Here is a 17598-nt window from a genome sequence, read left to right on the forward strand (position 1 = left end):
TAACTGTGTCTTTCATATGTTCCGGTACTCTCTGACCGGAGTGAAGGTGAGTTCGAATTTAACCTCCTCCTCTTTTGCTTTGGTTTATTCTTAGTTAAGTCAGACGTAGTAGCCGCTTCTAATATGCTGACTAGTCGGTCACTAGTCGAGGTGAGGTACCAGTAATCTGAGCAAAGTCAGACCTATCTAACCACTCCAAGTACTGACTAGAACTGAAGCAACACTAATATGAATACAGTTTGATCCCATTACTGACTTGTCGCTATAACTACAGATCATATGAAATACCTGCATCCAGCCAGTTAGAATGAAGAAGTCAAACCTTACAGAACCAATCAGAATCGCCGTTACTTTCCCAAATGAATAAGTCGACCATACTTCTTACATTGCATGTGCCGCTCTCTACGGTCGCTTTACACCACTGCCACCACTAGAAAAGCTTGACCTTTGGTACCTCTGCGACGCAAATGAGCTTGCTTGTACTCTGTTTAAATACAGAGACAAAGGATGAGGTAGAGTGTTTCTGTTTTCTAACATCACTTCCTGCCTCATCACCATCCCAAGTAACCTTAGCGTTGCTTAAGAATTTTGTACAAAATTTGCTAGTGGTGGTAGTGTGTAATGTAGTCTGTAAGGCGAGCGTAAGGTGTGGCACACAGTCATTATGCAATGTAATGTGTTGTACTGAAAGGCCGATAGGCCATACCTGGCCTACATATATTTTTAAGGACTGCCTCAATGGAACGTCATGCGAACAATATCAAATACACCAGACAGACATAAGTGCCAAGATTGCCAATTTTAATTGAAGTCTTAGGTATTTCATGACTCGGGATTGAACCAGCGGTTAATTCTCTTGTATAATCTAATCTCTACTGATACAACCAGGTGTATTTGCAATCAAGTCATATTGTGTATATACACCTTGTGAAGCGGCCATCATGAAGTCTGTTTGAAACTATATCAACATCTCTTCGAATAATTAACATACCTACAGTACAACCAGGGATAGTTGCATTCAAGCCATATTACGTACAGTTTGCTAGGCGAATCCCGTGTAGTTTGGTTGAAACTATATATCTATATCGAATGATATCACCATGATTGACCTATCACCAATTTAATGAGGTCACATAAGGGGCGGTATCGCTGTATTTGTATGTCTGTGTGCTGTGTAGGCTAAACTCATTACTCATCATGTTTACCTCTGTCTACCTGTGTGTTTTGCTTCTCTTGTTTACGACCCGACATGCCTTGGTGTCAGGGATGCCAAAGGGTGTCAACCTAAGGGGATCGATGCCCGGAGCTCGCGTCCTGCCCCCGACAGAACGATGGGTCACTCAGAAAGTCGATCAGCTGACGTACACTGACAAGAGGACGTGGCAACAGGTAAGGCTTAGAGGATGGCTGTGGCAGCGATTAGATTATGCTTCGTTATAAAAAAAGGACTGCAAATAGTATAGCCCATTTTAGGAAGAAGGAAGAAAAAAGGCCTAAATCCCTGGACACAAAAAGTCGCAGCAAATCCCGCGGAAACAGGATTCGAACTCGCGACCTTGAAATTTGGGACCAGGTTAGCTTCCTTATTTAGATATCTTATATCAGCAGAGCTATAGCCATTTCCACATTTGGTAATTCCCACTTCCAGCTTTTTCCTCCGCTCAATAAAGCTTTAGTGTGATAACATTCCAGTCCACTTCAATACGACTATATATGCCCAGTGTAGAATACACCGAACAGTTTTGGGATTCAGTTTTACTGAACTGATTACAGCGGTAGTTTTCACTCCTTAATACTTAATTCCAGCTGCACTTTCACAGTTCATTTGTCACTTACTCGTACATGAATTAAATCGTCAAAAATAGAAAAGAAAATATATATGCTTTGGGTTTTACTTCGTTAAAGGAAAATATAACACTAGACTAAATGTATATATGCATCGATTAAGTATCCCACATTTAATTTTATGATGTTGCATAACCGAGATATCGCTTTTCAAAGCAAGCAAACTCGCACGCACTGAGAAACCCGACAGCGCAGCAGTGTTTCCAATTTTGATCAATGAGACGTGAGTTATTTCCATAAACCCGAGAGCGCTTACGTCACCTGAACCCTGGTTTGCCTTCTAACCATACATGCGTGGAGTACGAGTGAGGCGAAATCGTGTTTAAGGCTGTTTTAACATGGCACATCCCATGGCCTGGTAAGAATTCCAGATTAAAGGTCTATTTATTTATTTATTTATTTATTTGGTGTTTCACGCCGTACTTAAGAATATTTCACTTATGCGACGGCGGAGAGCATTATGATGGGAGGAAACCGGGCACAGGGGGAATAAAGTTCTATTTAATGAGCTGCCCAAAAAACACTAGCTGGGCACAGCCGTTTAGATCTGTTACCGCTTCATGTGTAAGTCAGTTTATATTACTTGTTGTCTGATCTTTTAAGTGGTATCCGAGGTGGTTATAGTATATTTCTTTTAGAGAGTTTTCTATATTCAGCTGTCTGTAAAATCAGTCATATTCGCTACGAAAATTGCCTTTAGTCAGTGATACGTAACAACAGAAGATCTACACATTGATATGTTTTACGTTTACATTATTGTAAGGAAAAGGAAGCTTTTTATAATTCATGATGTTAATGTCCATAAGCTTGATTTCGACGGCAAGAACGCATTGCTTTGGGTGACGTCATAATTATTCAAAAACCACTGGCATGCTGGATATTGGGTGGAGTTCAACATGTTTTGATGGAGGCCGGCACCAGCCTGTCACCTAAATTTCTATCGATTTTACTGTAAACCCTGTTTCTTACACTGTCATATTTGAAATTGTTCACACATTTGAGTATAATATAATCTTAAATAAATGAATCTTATTTTATCTATTGTAATATATAATCTCACGGCATTATTGTTTTAAAGCTGGATGTTAGGAAATTTTGTTATAAGAAGCAATTTAGTCTATGCCGTGAGCGTGCAGTGTAGGCTGTGTTACTACGTGGAGTTTGTTCTAACCGCATGTTTGCGCACCTATTGTAAAACAAATTACTCTTCACGCCCATTCCCCAGCATGCAACTGTTTTTTTTTTTTTGTTTTTTTTTAAATAATTATGACGTCACCCGAGACAATGCGTTCTTGGCGTCGAAACTGAGCTTATGCAGTTTAACATTATGAATTAGAAAAAGTGTTCGAATTTGATTTTCTTTGCAAGAATATGGACTTTCAATATATCCATGTGTAGAGCTTGGGTTGTTACGTGTCAATTACTAAAGGCAATTTAGATACCAACTATGACTGATTTCACAGACAGCTGAAAAGGCGGCTCTCTAAAAGAAATACACTATAGCACGCCAGAGCGGCGCAATAAACCAGGAAGTATCACTATGCGGTCGCTGTGAGTTCAAGTCCAGCTGATGCTGTCTTCCTCCCCGACCGTACGTGGGAAGGTCTGACAGCAACCTGCGGATGGTCGTGAGTTTGCCCCGGGCTCTGCTCGGTTTCCTCCCACCATAATGCTGGCCACCGTTGTTTAAGTGAAATATTCTGGAGTACGGCGTAAAATACCAATCAAATAAGTACGTTTAAGTGGTATTATCACTATGGTCTCAGCTATAACGCAATAGCCGTAACCAAGCAACCAACCACACAACCAGTCAGTCATCTAACTAGCGAACCAGTCAATCAATATATCAATCAATGAATCTATCAATCAATCAATGAGACAGTTATCCGATCAACCTAATGGTTATTTTCCAGCGTTACTTTATCAGTGAAGAACATTACACAAAAGGTGGACCGATCTTCCTTATGCTGGGAGGGGAAAGGGAAGCGAACCCCGCGTGGCTTCAAAATGGGCAGTGGGTGCGGCAAGCTCTGCAACATAAAGCCATGCTTATTTACCTGGAGCACAGGTATTACGGCCAGAGCAGACCAACATCGTGAGTTTCCGACATTTTTGATCTGTAGGTGTCTGGGTTTAATATCCTTAAAGGGAAAGAAAAAATAAAGTAACCACCAGTACAAAAATTGTGTCTTTTATAGCTTTTTTTTCCCAGATTTTGTTCTCACTTAATTAAATGCACTCAGTTGTTTAGATTCTGAAATGGACTTTGTTGACCGTATATTGTCAATGACGTCACACAACTTTCTCAACACCTTTATGTTCAGGGCTGAATAAGATCTTCATGTCCTTACCCATACAGTGAGTGCTTGTGCCCGAAAAAAAACGGGTCAGATATTAAATTCCTGTTCGATAGATAGAGAGAATTAGGTGTGATAGTAATGGACATTTGTGCTGTAACTTATCTATTGATCCTTCAACTGGTCATTCGATCCGTCAACTGGTCATTCGATCCGTCTACTGGTCATTTGATCCGTCTACTGGTCATTTGATCCGTCTACTGGTCATTTGATCCGTCAACTGGTCATTTGATCCGTCAACTGGTCATTTGATCCGTCAACTGGTCATTTGATCCGTCTACTGGTCATTTGATCCGTCTACTGGTCAGTTGATCCGTCGACCAGTCTTTTGATTCGTCAACTACTCAAGTGGGTGCAGACTACTGTTTTCCCTAAAATGGTCAAAGCGACGGCCACTCATTCAAGTTCCCCACACACTCAGAGACACATGAGTAAAACCACTCAATCTTGGACCTAACCAGCCTCAAGGCATGTCCAAATATTGTTAAAACTGAAATGCATATACAATTCCACGTCACTATTAACTATGTGATTGTGTTATTTAGTTTTACACAGCCTGAATTTGCTGAAAACAGACAATTTCCATCAAAGAATTACCAAATTTTGGCACTCGGAGCATGTTTATTTTCTTCTCATCTATCACATAGCCTAACCATTCATCAACCCGAGGAGGAAAAAGATGTCTAGCACCTGACGAATGAAAGACCGTTAATGCAATAAAACCATCAAGCTTGGCACTTAAACATGGATTCACTCTTTGCTTATGGGCAAAGCTAGCAAAGCCACACTTGCCACGTGCAGGCTTGGCACAATTTGACGCCGGCTACTACTGCAATGAAACCAGCACAATAGATACAAACTTCTGAAGAGGAACCTTACCTGCCTGTGTGCTTAAGCCCAATTAACCGCCCCCCACCCCCTCCCTCCCAATTTCTCCCCAGGTCCCAACAGGTACGAAACTGTACTGATCTGCTCATGCACTTCTCTACTAATCCGTAAACCCATCTTTTCTTCATCAGGGATATCAGCGTATCAAACCTCCAGTACCTTACCGTGGAGCAGGCGCTAGAGGACGTGGCAAATTTCCAACGATACATCTCAACCAGCCTCTCACTGGCTAACGATACCACGTGGATTGTTTTCGGCGGATCATACGCAGGTAATAGCTGCGCTGGTTTTGCTGTTTTCAAAACGAAGACCAATGCCTGGGTAAAATAATGCCTCACTGGACGATGTATTGGTGTTATATGTATATTAATTAGTTACAACCATGCAGGAGGACAATAAATCACACGTTTAATGGCGACTCGGGTCCAAGCTGTACTGGCCAGAGTTCACGTATATATTGATACAAGGGTACGAGTTTGCACACAAATCGTAAATTGATTTATTTATTTGATTCGTGTTATACACCATACTCAACAATATTTCACCTATACAACTGCGCCAGCATTATGGTAGGAGGAAACCGGCCAGAGCCCGGGGGAAACCCAGGATGAGTTGGACTTGAACACACAGCAAGAGCATTGGTGAGAGGCTCCTGAGTCATGGTGCGCTAACCCCTCTGCCACAGAGGCCCCTCTCACACCCCACCCCCGCCAAAACGTAAAGACAGGATATGACAATGCGTTATACATAATTCGGACAAAATACGCTGAATAGGCATTTCAGGTGTCTCTTGACTTCCCGATGGTTTGGTCGAGATAAGGTGAGATGTCTCAAAAACGACGCGGCTAACGTACGTGATTTTACGACAGTTACTAGATAGAAAATACATTATGCATAATCCGGTCTGCCAGTTAAAAGCGCCAGCGGCTATTATGGCGTAAAGTCATGTTTTGAGTAGTTTGAAAGTTCCCCACACCTTGTCTCGCCTTAATCTGCGTGAAATTGCGAGACTCCTAAAATGTCGATTAGGCTGGAAAGGTTCCATGTTCTGCCCTATGAGATTTTCTCCATCCGGAAACCAGCTCTCGTTGTTTTGGCCACAGCTTTATGTCGGGAGGTTTGTCAGGTATATACCTGGCGAAGGGCGATTGTTGAGTTATGTCGGGTACCCCGGTTTTCTCCACCAAAAACCCTGAACACGATCGTAAAAGTGATACATTCTTGACTAAGACGTTGAACGCCAAATCCACAAACAGTATACACCGCTTTGTAAACAGCATGGAGAATAATCGGAAACGAATTCAGAGAAACAGATGAAGCGTTGTTTTGCGTACAGCGTATATTACTATAAGACAACCGGAAGTCTGATTGCGCATGATTCCTGCCATAAATATATCGGTACTTCTGTGTGTTGATTACCTTCTGCATCCACAGGCACCTTGGCCGCATGGTTTCGGCTGAAGTACCCGGATCTTGTGAACGCCGCAGTGGCCTCATCTGCTCCAGTCTTCCCGACAAAAGACTTTAAAGGTATGGTACATCTGAAATTTCTGAGAACCAAGTCATAGAAGAATCTCTTGAAGCATTTCCATACCTCCATCTTATACTTTCTTTATTAATTGTTTAAATTCGTCCCCTCCAGTTCAAGGTTCCACGATTGTCTGTGAAGAAAACGCTTTTTTAAAACCAAATTTGCTTATACAGACCAATAAATCCTGATTGTTTCTTGTTGCTTCACAGAATGCATGTACTAATTTCAGTTGTTTCATATTACCTCTCAGACTACTAAGTCCGGTTGGTTCCTGGTTGCTTCACAAACATCTAAATCCATTTTGTTTCATGTTGCATCACAGACATCTAAATCCATTTTGTTTCATGACATCTAAATCCATTTTGTTTCTTGTTGCATCTCAGACTTCTTAACCCCATTTGTTTCTTCAAAGGCCTCAAAGGCGTCTATATCCATTTTGTCTCTTTTGTCTCTTGTTGATCCCCCAGCAGACGTCTAACCCCAGTTTGTCTCTTGTTGATTCGCCGACTACTAAATCCAGTTTGCATCACAGACTTCTAAATCCATTTTGTTTCTTGTTGCATCTCAGACATTTTAATTTATTTTGTTCCTTGTTGTATTACACAGTACTAACCACTTTGTTTCTTGTTGCCTCGCAGATTTCTAAACTCAGTTTGTTTCTTTTTGCCTCACAGATTTCTAAACTCAGTTTGTTTCTTTTTGCCGCTCAAATTTCTAAACTCAGTTCGTTTCTTGTTGTCTCAGAGACTTTCTAATCCATTTTGTTTTCGTTTGACTCACAGACTCCTAAATCCAGTTTGTTTCTTCTTGCCTCTCAAACTTCTAAACTCAGTTTGTTTCTTGTTGTCTCACAAACTACTAAATCCAGTTTGTTTCTTCTTGCCTCTCAAACTTCTAAACTCAGTTTGTTTCCTGTTGTCTCACACACTACTAAATCCAGTTTGTTTCTTCTTGCCTCCCAGACTTCTAAACTCAGTTTGTTTCTTGTTGTCTCACACACTACTAAATCCAGTTTGTTTCTTCTTGCCTCTCAGATTTCTAAACTCAGTTTGTTTCTTGTTGCCTCACAGACTTCCCAATCCATTTTGTCTCTTGTTGCCTCTCAGACGCCTATATCCATTTTGTCTCTTGTCGCCCTACAGACGCCTGACCTCAGGTTGTTTCCGAATGCTTCACAGATTACAACTAAATCCACTTTGTTTCTTGTCGCCTCACAGACCGCTAAATCCAGTTTATTTCCTGTCACCTCACAAACTTCTCAATCGTGTTTGCTTCTGTTTGCCTCACAGACTACTACGTGACGGCGGCTCTCAGCCTGCTACTTCACGGAGGTGCTGACTGTTACAACACGCTGATAAACGCCACTATGACGATCCTGAACTACACCACGACAGACAGCGGCAGAGAACAGCTACAATATATAATCACGTATGTCTACAGTACCACAAAGAGTAAAATATCGAGAATCAGCCCGTTAAAAATCACTGTGATTTCTACATGGAAATTTCCCAATTTTAGAGTTCGTATATTTTTCACTGCGATGCCGCATTGCACACTTGTGTGATTATACCTATGCTTTCCAGCGGCGTGATTTTCCAGCTGCGTGATTTTCCAGCAGCGTGATTTCCCAGCAGCATATTTTCGGCATAATGGTGTTGTGGACAGCATGGTGTCTCCAGTAGCATAATGTTTCCAGCTGCATGGTTTTACCAGTAACAACGTGTTTCCTGTAAGACGATGCTTCCAGTGGTGGCCATTATAACATGGTGTTTCCAACTAAACAATGTTTCCAGCTACATGGTGCTTTAAGCAGCTTGGTGTTTCCAGCTGCTCTGTGTTTTCAGTGGTACGATGTTTCAAGCTACATGGTGTTTCCACTCAAAAATGTTAAAGTATCCCAGAATGTGCTGGTTGCATTGTTATTGTCACGTGTTACAGAATAGGAAAGATAGTACAATTTCTTTTATGCGGCTACTATATTTTCAATACACTGTCCGTATGTATACCCGACAGTCTTTAGATATGGAAACCGGATGAGTATATATCGTCCCGCGGATTGCGAGGCAAGGGAACGAGGAGAGTCACCGTTCGCGCGCGAACCAGTACCATCCTCGTCCCCTCATGTCACGCTCATGGCGTCCCCTCATGGCGCGAGGGTGGTAACATTCGCGCGATTTACGCCGCCCTAGTACCGTCGGCTGCGACCCGCCAGACGAGATGGCCTCATCCAACTTCCATAGTTAGAAGTGAAAAGAGGGAAAAATACAACTTATAGATGCAGAAGTTCAATTGCAAAGGTTGAACGCTTTCAGTAAATAAAAGATTACTAAAATGACTCCAGACTTCGTATAAGAATATCCCATAGGAAGTGAATTCGATGAGGCAAGATGTGAATCTGTTTTTGTTTTGTTTTTTCTGAGGTTATGCGAACCGATGACAACTGTGAATAAGCAGGACATTGCTAATGTGTTCTCCACCATGGCCTCGTACGTCGGGGAAGTCGTGCAGTTCAACAACGGCGCGCGCCAGTTTGAGGTAAGTCAAAGGTCAAGAACGTATACAAAAAACAAGTTGAAATAAGTGCCAGTTTTGACAGAAAAACGATGTCTGAAACAAAAGTTTACAAATTTTAAAATAAAACATGGTCATTTTTTTTCAATGGGAAAATTATTTCAAGCGTTGTCAATCTTTGTTTTAAATGTATTCAACAGGATTATTTCAAAACTTGTGAAGTTTTAGTCCAGAATTTTTCAGGTATTATTCCATGGGCTATTTCATTTAAAAGGTAAACTTAGTTCCTTCAGCGTCATTTGATGGACAAGATAGCTTGTGTAAACGTAGCCCTATATCACGCACTTTGTACAGCTCAGTTGCGCTGTTCCCGGGGACCTAGTTAAACAAAGTTTTAGGGACTCCTTTGCGCAGTTCCAAGCACCCCAAACCTCCCCAATGGCCGATTGCGCAGTATGATCATTCCAGATTTCAAACGATAGTATCAAAAGCTTAACTGGTTTATGTTCAAAGCCTTTCTTATTGTTATATCAAACACCATACCTATTGCTGGTGCTTTTGTTGTTGGTTTCATAACAAAATAAACTTGACATGAGAATGTTCAGCCTTGAATGAGTGGAAAAACCAAGGCGTCAGTAGACAAAAAAAAATAACAAAACTTTGTCAATATAAAAGCCTTATCGCATAGGGGGTATAATATCAGAGTAGTGACGACAGTATGGTAGTAGTCAAATGCTGATGATAGGTCCACTTGTCAATTTACCTCAGTTAAATAAATGCTCAGGACCCCCCCCCCCCCCCTTCCCCCCCCGGAACTAACTACAGAAAGCAGTTGTTTGTTCATAAACCCCCAATATCACAACCTGTGGGTGGTCCTGGGTTCTCCCCGGGCTCTGCTCGGTTTCCCACCAAACCATAATGGTGGCCGCCGTCGTATAAGTCAGATATTCTTGAGTATGGCCTAAAACTCCAATCAGACAAATAAATAAAATATATTACAGTCAATCCTTAAATCAATAACTTCTATCGAAATAATCATCTTGAGCCCAGTTGCTCCAACTGTCAGCGTTTTTATCGACTTTTTTCCACAGGGGATTAAAGGGTGGAATTACGGCATCAAGGAGTTTTGTACAGATATGTCTAGTGACGACCCGTACGCCGGTGATCCGATTTACCGCTACTCACGCTTCCTGTCCGCGAGACTAGGGAATTCTGGGAAGACTTGTTTGGAGCACAGGTACAGCCGAGTCCGAGAAAATCTCAAGGACACGGACTGGGATAGTGACGTGGCAAAGGGAGGTAGGTATATTTCTTTATTATTTATTTATTGATTTATGTTTCACGCCATTCTCAGTTATAGGATTTATTTATTTATTTGATTGGTGTTTTACGCCGTACTCAAGAATATTTCACTTATACGACGGCGGCCAGCATTATAGTGAAAGGAAACCGGCCAGAGCCCTGGAGAAACCCACGACCATCCGCAGGTTGCTGGTGGACCTCTCAGTTATAGGAGGGGAGTCAAGTTCAGGACTGGGAATAAATTAACAGAGCCCAAGTTAAATCATTGTACCGTGTCAGGTACCTGGCCAGTCTTCGTACATATAAATCCGCAGCTGAACCAGCCATGGTTGGATTCGATCTGCGACCTCGTTGGTCAAAGGTTACGGAATTGAGAAGCCATTCGAACATCTGCCAGCAAGGACCCCTTAGTATATGTAGACTGAGCCCATGCTGAACCAGCCATGGTGGGATTCGATCTTTCGACCTCGTTGGTCAAAGGTTACGGAATTAAGAAGCCATTCAAACCTCTGCCAGCCAGGACCCCTTAGTATATGTAGACTGAGCCCATGACACCTCCTCAATCGATATATCAAAGAATAACCGTAGAAAATTATCTGGAAATCAACAAATAAAGAAATTTACTCACGCGTGCACATTTTCTATGCATTGTTTACAGAAACGCGGGGAACAAACGATAAACTCAACAGCACCTCCTGCCCAATTCTTTTAGCCTATAAAGTTACCTCCCTTTATTGTCGTATAATATGAAACAATACGGCTCTCCGGGATCTAATATCATTTCAAGTACAAGACGGTCACGACTGATTTCATTGGACCACGTTTATACCTATTTAATAACCATTTGTATTTGTTCATTTATTTATTTATCTGTTTATTTGATTGTTGTTGAACAATCAAACTCATACTTGGAGTTAACAAGTGACTTTGCCAAGTTACTGGCGAACCCTCACTCTCACGTGCCACATACGGCATATTGAAAGAAAAACAAGTCGTTAACAGCGAACTTCATGCAATACTAAACAAGAGGGCGCTGCCAAACATGTAATACCTCCAGCCCATGAGAACAAGGGAAAAACAAAAGGGCGCTGCCAAACATGTAATACCTCCAGCCCATGAGAACAAGCGAAAAACAAAAGGGCGCTGCCAAACATGTAATACCTCCAGCCCATGAGAACAAGGGAAAAACAAAAGGGCTCTGCCAAACATGTAATACCTCCAGCCCATGAGAATAAGGGGAAAACAAAAGGGCGCTGCCAAACATGTAATACCTCCAGCCCATGAGAATAAGGGGAAAACAAAAGGGCTCTGCCAAACATGTAATACATCCAGCCCATGAGAACAAGCGAAAAACAAAAGGGCTCTGCCAAACATGTAATACCACCAGCCCATGAGAACAAGCGAAAACAAGAGCGCACTGTCAAACATTGAATACCACCAGCCCGAGAGAACAAGACCAAACAAGAGGGCACTGTCAAACACTGAATAAAACCAGCCAGTAAGAACAAGGGAAAAACAAGAGGGCGCTGCCAAACATGTAATACCACCAGCCCATGAGAACAAGGGAAAACAAGAGCGCACTGTCAAACATTGAATACCACCAGCCCGAGAGAACAATACCAAACAAGAGGGCACTGTCAAACACTGAATAAAACCAGCCAGTAAGAACAAGGGAAAAACAAGAGGGCGCTGCCAAACATGTAATACCACCAGCCCATGAGAACAAGCGAAAACAAGAGCGCACTGTCAAACATTGAATACCACCAGCCCGAGAGAACAATACCAAACAAGAGGGCACTGTCAAACACTGAATAAAACCAGCCAGTAAGAACAAGGGAAAAACAAGAGGGCGCTGCCAAACATGTTATACCACCAGCCCATGAGAACAAGCGAAAACAAGAGCGCACTGTCAAACATTGAATACCACCAGCCCGAGAGAACAAGACCAAACAAGAGGGCACTGCCAAACACTGAATAAAACCAGCCCATGAGAACAAGGGAAAAAACAAGAGGGCACTGCCAAACATTGAATACCGCCAGTCCGTGAAAACAAGGGAAAAACAAGAGGGCACTGCCAAAACATTGAATACCACCAGCCCGTGAAAACAAGGGAAAAACAAGAGCGCACTGCCAAACATTGAGTACCGCCAGCCCGTGAGAAAAAAAGGAAAAACAAGAGGGCACTGCCAAACATTGAATACCACCAGCCCGTGAGAAGAAGGGAAGCAGGGGAACAGAAGACAATTTCCTGACCCAGAGTGGTATTGCACCACATCTCACGTGACCTAGCCAATGAAAGGCAAGCATCTTAACCACTCTGCCACGGCCGGATCCCTGATGGATATTGAAATGTGACAGATGAGCACAAATATTGAGATAAAGTCATGGTAAGCAAACGTTAGCGCCGAATTGTGCCAAATGAGCTGAGAGACCCCAGGATTAAAATAAAAGCATAGTGAGTAATCGTAAACGCAGAATTGTGACAAATGCGCTGATGTATACCGGGATTGAGATATAAAGTCAGGGTGAGCAGGCGTGAACGCAGAATTGTAACAAATGATCTGATGGACACCGGGATTGGGGTAGGCCCCTATAAAGTTACGGTGAGAAAACGTAAACGCGGAATTGTGACAAATGATCTGATGGACACCGGGATTGGGGTATAAAGTCACGGTGAGCAAACGTAAACGCAGAATTGTGACAAATGAGCTGATGGACACCGGGATTGAGATAAAGTCATAATGAGCAAACGTGGGCACGGAAGTGTGATAGATGAGCTCATAATCACTGCTCTGGTTTTACTATGCTGTATATATGTCTTGCATATTATTTTCATTTTGACACTCATTCATTCATTCATCTTTACTCCTTTTAAACTTTTTAACTTAGAATTGTTAAAATTATCGTAGCTTACTGGACACAAAATTTAGCATCGGACATCTACAACAAAGTTCTATTTTCAGAACTGAACGAAAACCTGGTGACGTTTGTAATCTCTGCAATAAAAACTTCAACGTTGGTAAAATGGTCAAAATATTCTGATCGAGTTTTAAGTGGCTAAGGCAGATATGCAAATTCACAAACAAAATTATGATCCCGTGAGTAATTTGCCAACAGTCGGTAGTTTATCCCAGGTATTCGGGTTTCCTCCGCCCTTAAATTACACTGACCACAGTCGTTTCCTCCGCCCGTAAATTAAACTGAACGCAATCGTTTCCTCCCCCCTTAAATTAAACTGACCACAATTGTTTCAACCACCCTTAAATTAAACAAGGGGCCTCCCTGGCTCATGCTGGTTTCCTCTCCGACCGTAAGTGGGAAGACCATCCAGCAACCTGCGGATGGTCGTGGGTTTCCCCCGGTGCTCTTCCCGGTTTCATCCTACCATAATGCTGGCCGCCGTTGTATAAGTGAAGTATTCTTGAGTACGGCGTAAAACACCAATCAAATAAATAAATAAAAAATTAAATAAATCAAACTGACCGCAGCCGGATATAAAGTTAAAAGTCGGGAAAATGGCGTTATTTCCTGCGTGCGGCTTTGTGTCGGGAAAACTCCATGTTGTCGTTTCCTTCATACAATATACGGGTTCTTCACGGTTTTATCCCTCTCAGCGTCATATTGAGAACGAAGTTATGATGAGACAAGCGTAATAATCAAACAATCGTAAACATATACCTTTGTGTTCTGAACAGAACGACAGTGGCTGTATCAGTCCTGTACACAGTTCGGATTTTTCCAGACCTCGGAGTCGAACAACCAGCCCTTCGGCAGCAATTTCCCGGACAGGTAAGTTTCTAAACAGGAATAAGGCTCCATGGGAATGGACTTTAGCCTACAACTTGTATTATAGTTTGACATTTTGTCTTTACTATTCCGACGATATCTCGCTTAAAGCCTCTATTATCTGCCAAATACTTTACAAATATTGTTTTCAAAGATGTTTTATGTTATACAAAGATCAGTGATTCGATGTGTTTTTCTTTTTTTCTCTGTAAGTACGCAGTACGTTTATACCAATCGTTCGTATAATCATACGAACGCCAACGTCTAAAACATCGTTGTGGTGGAACGGATTCAACTGTCAGAGTTTTCTCAAGAATACGGTTCAACACCACTCCCTGAATGAATCACTGAAGCGCATACAATCTGTTTGGGTCAGATACCGGTACATATATAGATACATTTGAAGGAGCGGGTACTGATATAATTCCATGCGTACACGTCTATAACGGGGAGCCTTTCCCGCCTGTAAAGTAATATATTCGCGCCAAAGCTGCTTGTCTTTTATGTTTCATTCCTGTCTTTGCGACGACGATTTGTGGGCAAACTAGTAAAGTAATATTCATGTACAGGATGAGAACAGTGATCAATCCGTTTTGATCGCAAATCGCGATTGTGCGGGAAATGGTACCCCATGCAATGTAGCCTGAAAAAGCGAATGACCTTCAAACTAACCTCAGCAAAATTTCCTTTAGTTAGGTTCCACAGATGTATATAGAGATTTTTAATTCGTACAAAAGGTACTATGGAGTATTTTAATGTGATTGTACATTCAATGTTTTTTGTGGAATTCTACACCAGTGACGTCCAATTACTTGCAACTATTATCACTGCGTGTTTTTTTTTTATTATCTTGGTCTGATTAAACCATGGTGTTAGGGGACATATACGTTGCTACTCTTTTAAGCATTTACATGATTATTTATAATAAAAGCCTAACTGAGGTAATTTGACAAGTGGCCATATCTTACCAGTGTGACCATTTGCCAGCTATCACACTGTCGTCACAGCTCTGGTTTTCTCTCTAAGCCGTAGTCTACGTCTTTTCCGTCAGAACCTTCAAAATGAAATGACCTTCAAACTTACATCAGGAACCTGTCCTTTAGCTACTTCTTGCAGATGTGTAAAGACGTTTTCAACACAGAGGACTATGACCTAGATGAGGGTATCTACGAGCTCCAGCAGAAGTATGGTGGCTACTCCCCCAACATCTCACACGCCATCTTCGTCACTGGACAGAACGACCCCTGGGTTAGCCTGGGCATCACCAAAAACTTGCCCAATGACGTCACAGCAATAAATATCTATGGTACGCATACAATCATGCCAATAACAACGGTACTCAATCTAGGCTTCGAAACATACATTCGTCCTTCCAGCCGTCAACCAAAACAGAGTGACGTTCCGGGTCAATAATCGCAAGATCAATTTCCGAAACAATGTTCAACATAAACCACCAAAGAGCTAAGAAAGTATATAAAGCATGAGAAAAACACCCCATCGCTTATTAGATTGTGGATAAAATACCAACGTTCAGGACAAGCACAGGTTAAGCACTGTGCATTTACATTACATGCTTGAGTGAGTGAGTGATTGGGGTTTCGTTACATGCTTGAGTGAGTGAGTACTTGGGGTTTCGTTACATGCTTGAGTGAGTGAGTGCTCGGGGTTTCGTTACATGCTTGACCAACGCTGCATAGGCTTTAGCCTATGAAATCCTATCTCCACTACCCATTCCGTATGCTAATAAGCAAAGTACGCAAGCATAAAAAGCTATGTTGGTCGGTATTCTGTTATCCCTTATCTTAGTATTGAAAAAAAAAAAAAAACAACAACAAAAAACAATGGCCAGATCAAATGCGAGGAGATGACGGCTGGATAATTAGAAACAAAAATCAAAGTATTATTCACATGCTGAAAATATATTGATTGATTTATTTATTCGATTGGTGTTTTACGCCGTACTCAAGAATATTTCACTTATACGACGGTGGCCAGCATTATGGTGGGAGGAAACCGGGCAGAGCCCTGAGGAAACCCACCACCACCCGCAGGTTGCTGCAGGACCTTCACACTGACAGCCGGAGAGGAAACCAGCATGAGTTGGACTTGAACTCACAGAGACCGCATTGGTGAGAGGCTTCTGGGTCATTACGCTGAGCTAGCGCGCAAACCCACGGCGCCCCCCCCCCCCCCCCGAAAATATATGCTATACAACGTCCATCATATACATAACTTTCCGTTGATGACTGTAACAGGAGTTGATTACAGACAGAAGCAAACATGATTTTGTTTAAGTCAAAAACCAGCAAATTAGCATAAACCGAATTTACATTTTCCGGCAAAAATCAGAGCAGTGCGTAGGGACCTACATATTAAACGGACGGACGGACGCCCAGATAACCGGAGTGAAATAAACTCGATTTCGTGTACAAATTAAGCGAATGAACACAAAAATACTGTACAGCTAACTGTGTTCTGTGTAATCTCTGTAGGTGCAGCCCACTGTGCGGATATGTATCCCGATTATCCCATGGATACCTAACTGTGTTCTGTGTATTCTCTGTAGGTGCAGCCCACTGTGCGGATATGTATCCCGATTATCCCATGGATACCGTGGAGCTAGTACAGGCCAGGTTGGAGATAGACGCCATTCTAGCGGGCTGGATCTCCCGACCTTGACCTTTTCGTTTGATCTCCTGGCCTGGACCTTGGCGTGTGGACACCGCGGGTCAGCCCTGGGATAGATGCAATCATTTCTCTTTGAAATTCCCGACCTTGACCTGACAGCACCCTTCACGCTACATGTCAGCATGTCAGTCTTGGCCAAATAAACCCAAGCATACAAAAAAGATGTTAGCAATTTCGTAATTAGGCCTATATATATATATATATATATATATATATATATATATATATATATATATATATAGCTCCTGGGGCCTGTTTCACAAAGCGCACGTAAAGTTATGTGTACTTTACATCAGTGTCGACAGGACCCATTGGGCGATACCACAAAGCCCTTTATGACTTGAGTCAAAATTCAAAGACTCTGTACGACGCATAGTTTTTGGTACTTCAAGTCGAACTTTGGACACATTAGTCTTAAGGTAACAATGATGAGGGGTACAAAATTTTAATTTCTAAAACCCCAAAATAAGCTTTGAGATCGTATTTCAAATTTTTACTAAAGTCAGAAATGGCTTTGTTCAGTTAACGTGTTAATTGCCGAGTTAATACGTTAAATTTATTTCTGAGAGAAAACAATATAAAACTGCTTCGTACGTTTACAGTTTTGCTGATTAAGGTTTTATTTACTTACATATTTTTTTATTTGCTTGGTGTTTATCGACAGAGCCTGGGTAGTGCATGGTTTAACTA

General features: G+C 41.9%; 1 protein-coding gene across 1 annotated transcript; it reads left to right on the forward strand.

The window, feature by feature from the left end:
* The first annotated feature begins 1221 nt into the window (after positions 1-1221).
* On the forward strand, positions 1222-17054 carry LOC135479620 (thymus-specific serine protease-like). The gene is made up of 10 exons (XM_064759510.1): positions 1222-1389; positions 3759-3940; positions 5222-5361; positions 6525-6620; positions 7911-8049; positions 9042-9156; positions 10224-10431; positions 14130-14223; positions 15324-15526; positions 16787-17054. Exons 1-10 carry the CDS (start codon positions 1267-1269, stop codon positions 16897-16899), a joined length of 1413 nt encoding a protein of 470 aa, XP_064615580.1. The 5' UTR covers positions 1222-1266; the 3' UTR covers positions 16900-17054.
* The last annotated feature ends 544 nt before the right edge of the window (positions 17055-17598 follow it).

This window comes from Liolophura sinensis, chromosome 12 (assembly GCF_032854445.1).
Source record: "Liolophura sinensis isolate JHLJ2023 chromosome 12, CUHK_Ljap_v2, whole genome shotgun sequence".
Taxonomy (NCBI): domain Eukaryota; kingdom Metazoa; phylum Mollusca; class Polyplacophora; order Chitonida; family Chitonidae; genus Liolophura; species Liolophura sinensis.

Coding starts and splice junctions, on each gene's coding strand:
- LOC135479620 (XM_064759510.1), top strand. CDS start 1,267: ATGCCAAAGGGTGTCAACCTAAGGGGATCGATGCCCGGAGCTCGCGTC. Junction 8,050..9,041: donor CAGCTACAATATATAATCAC/GTATGTCTACAG, acceptor GTTTTTTCTGAG/GTTATGCGAACCGATGACAA. Junction 14,224..15,323: donor GGCAGCAATTTCCCGGACAG/GTAAGTTTCTAA, acceptor CCTGTCCTTTAG/CTACTTCTTGCAGATGTGTA.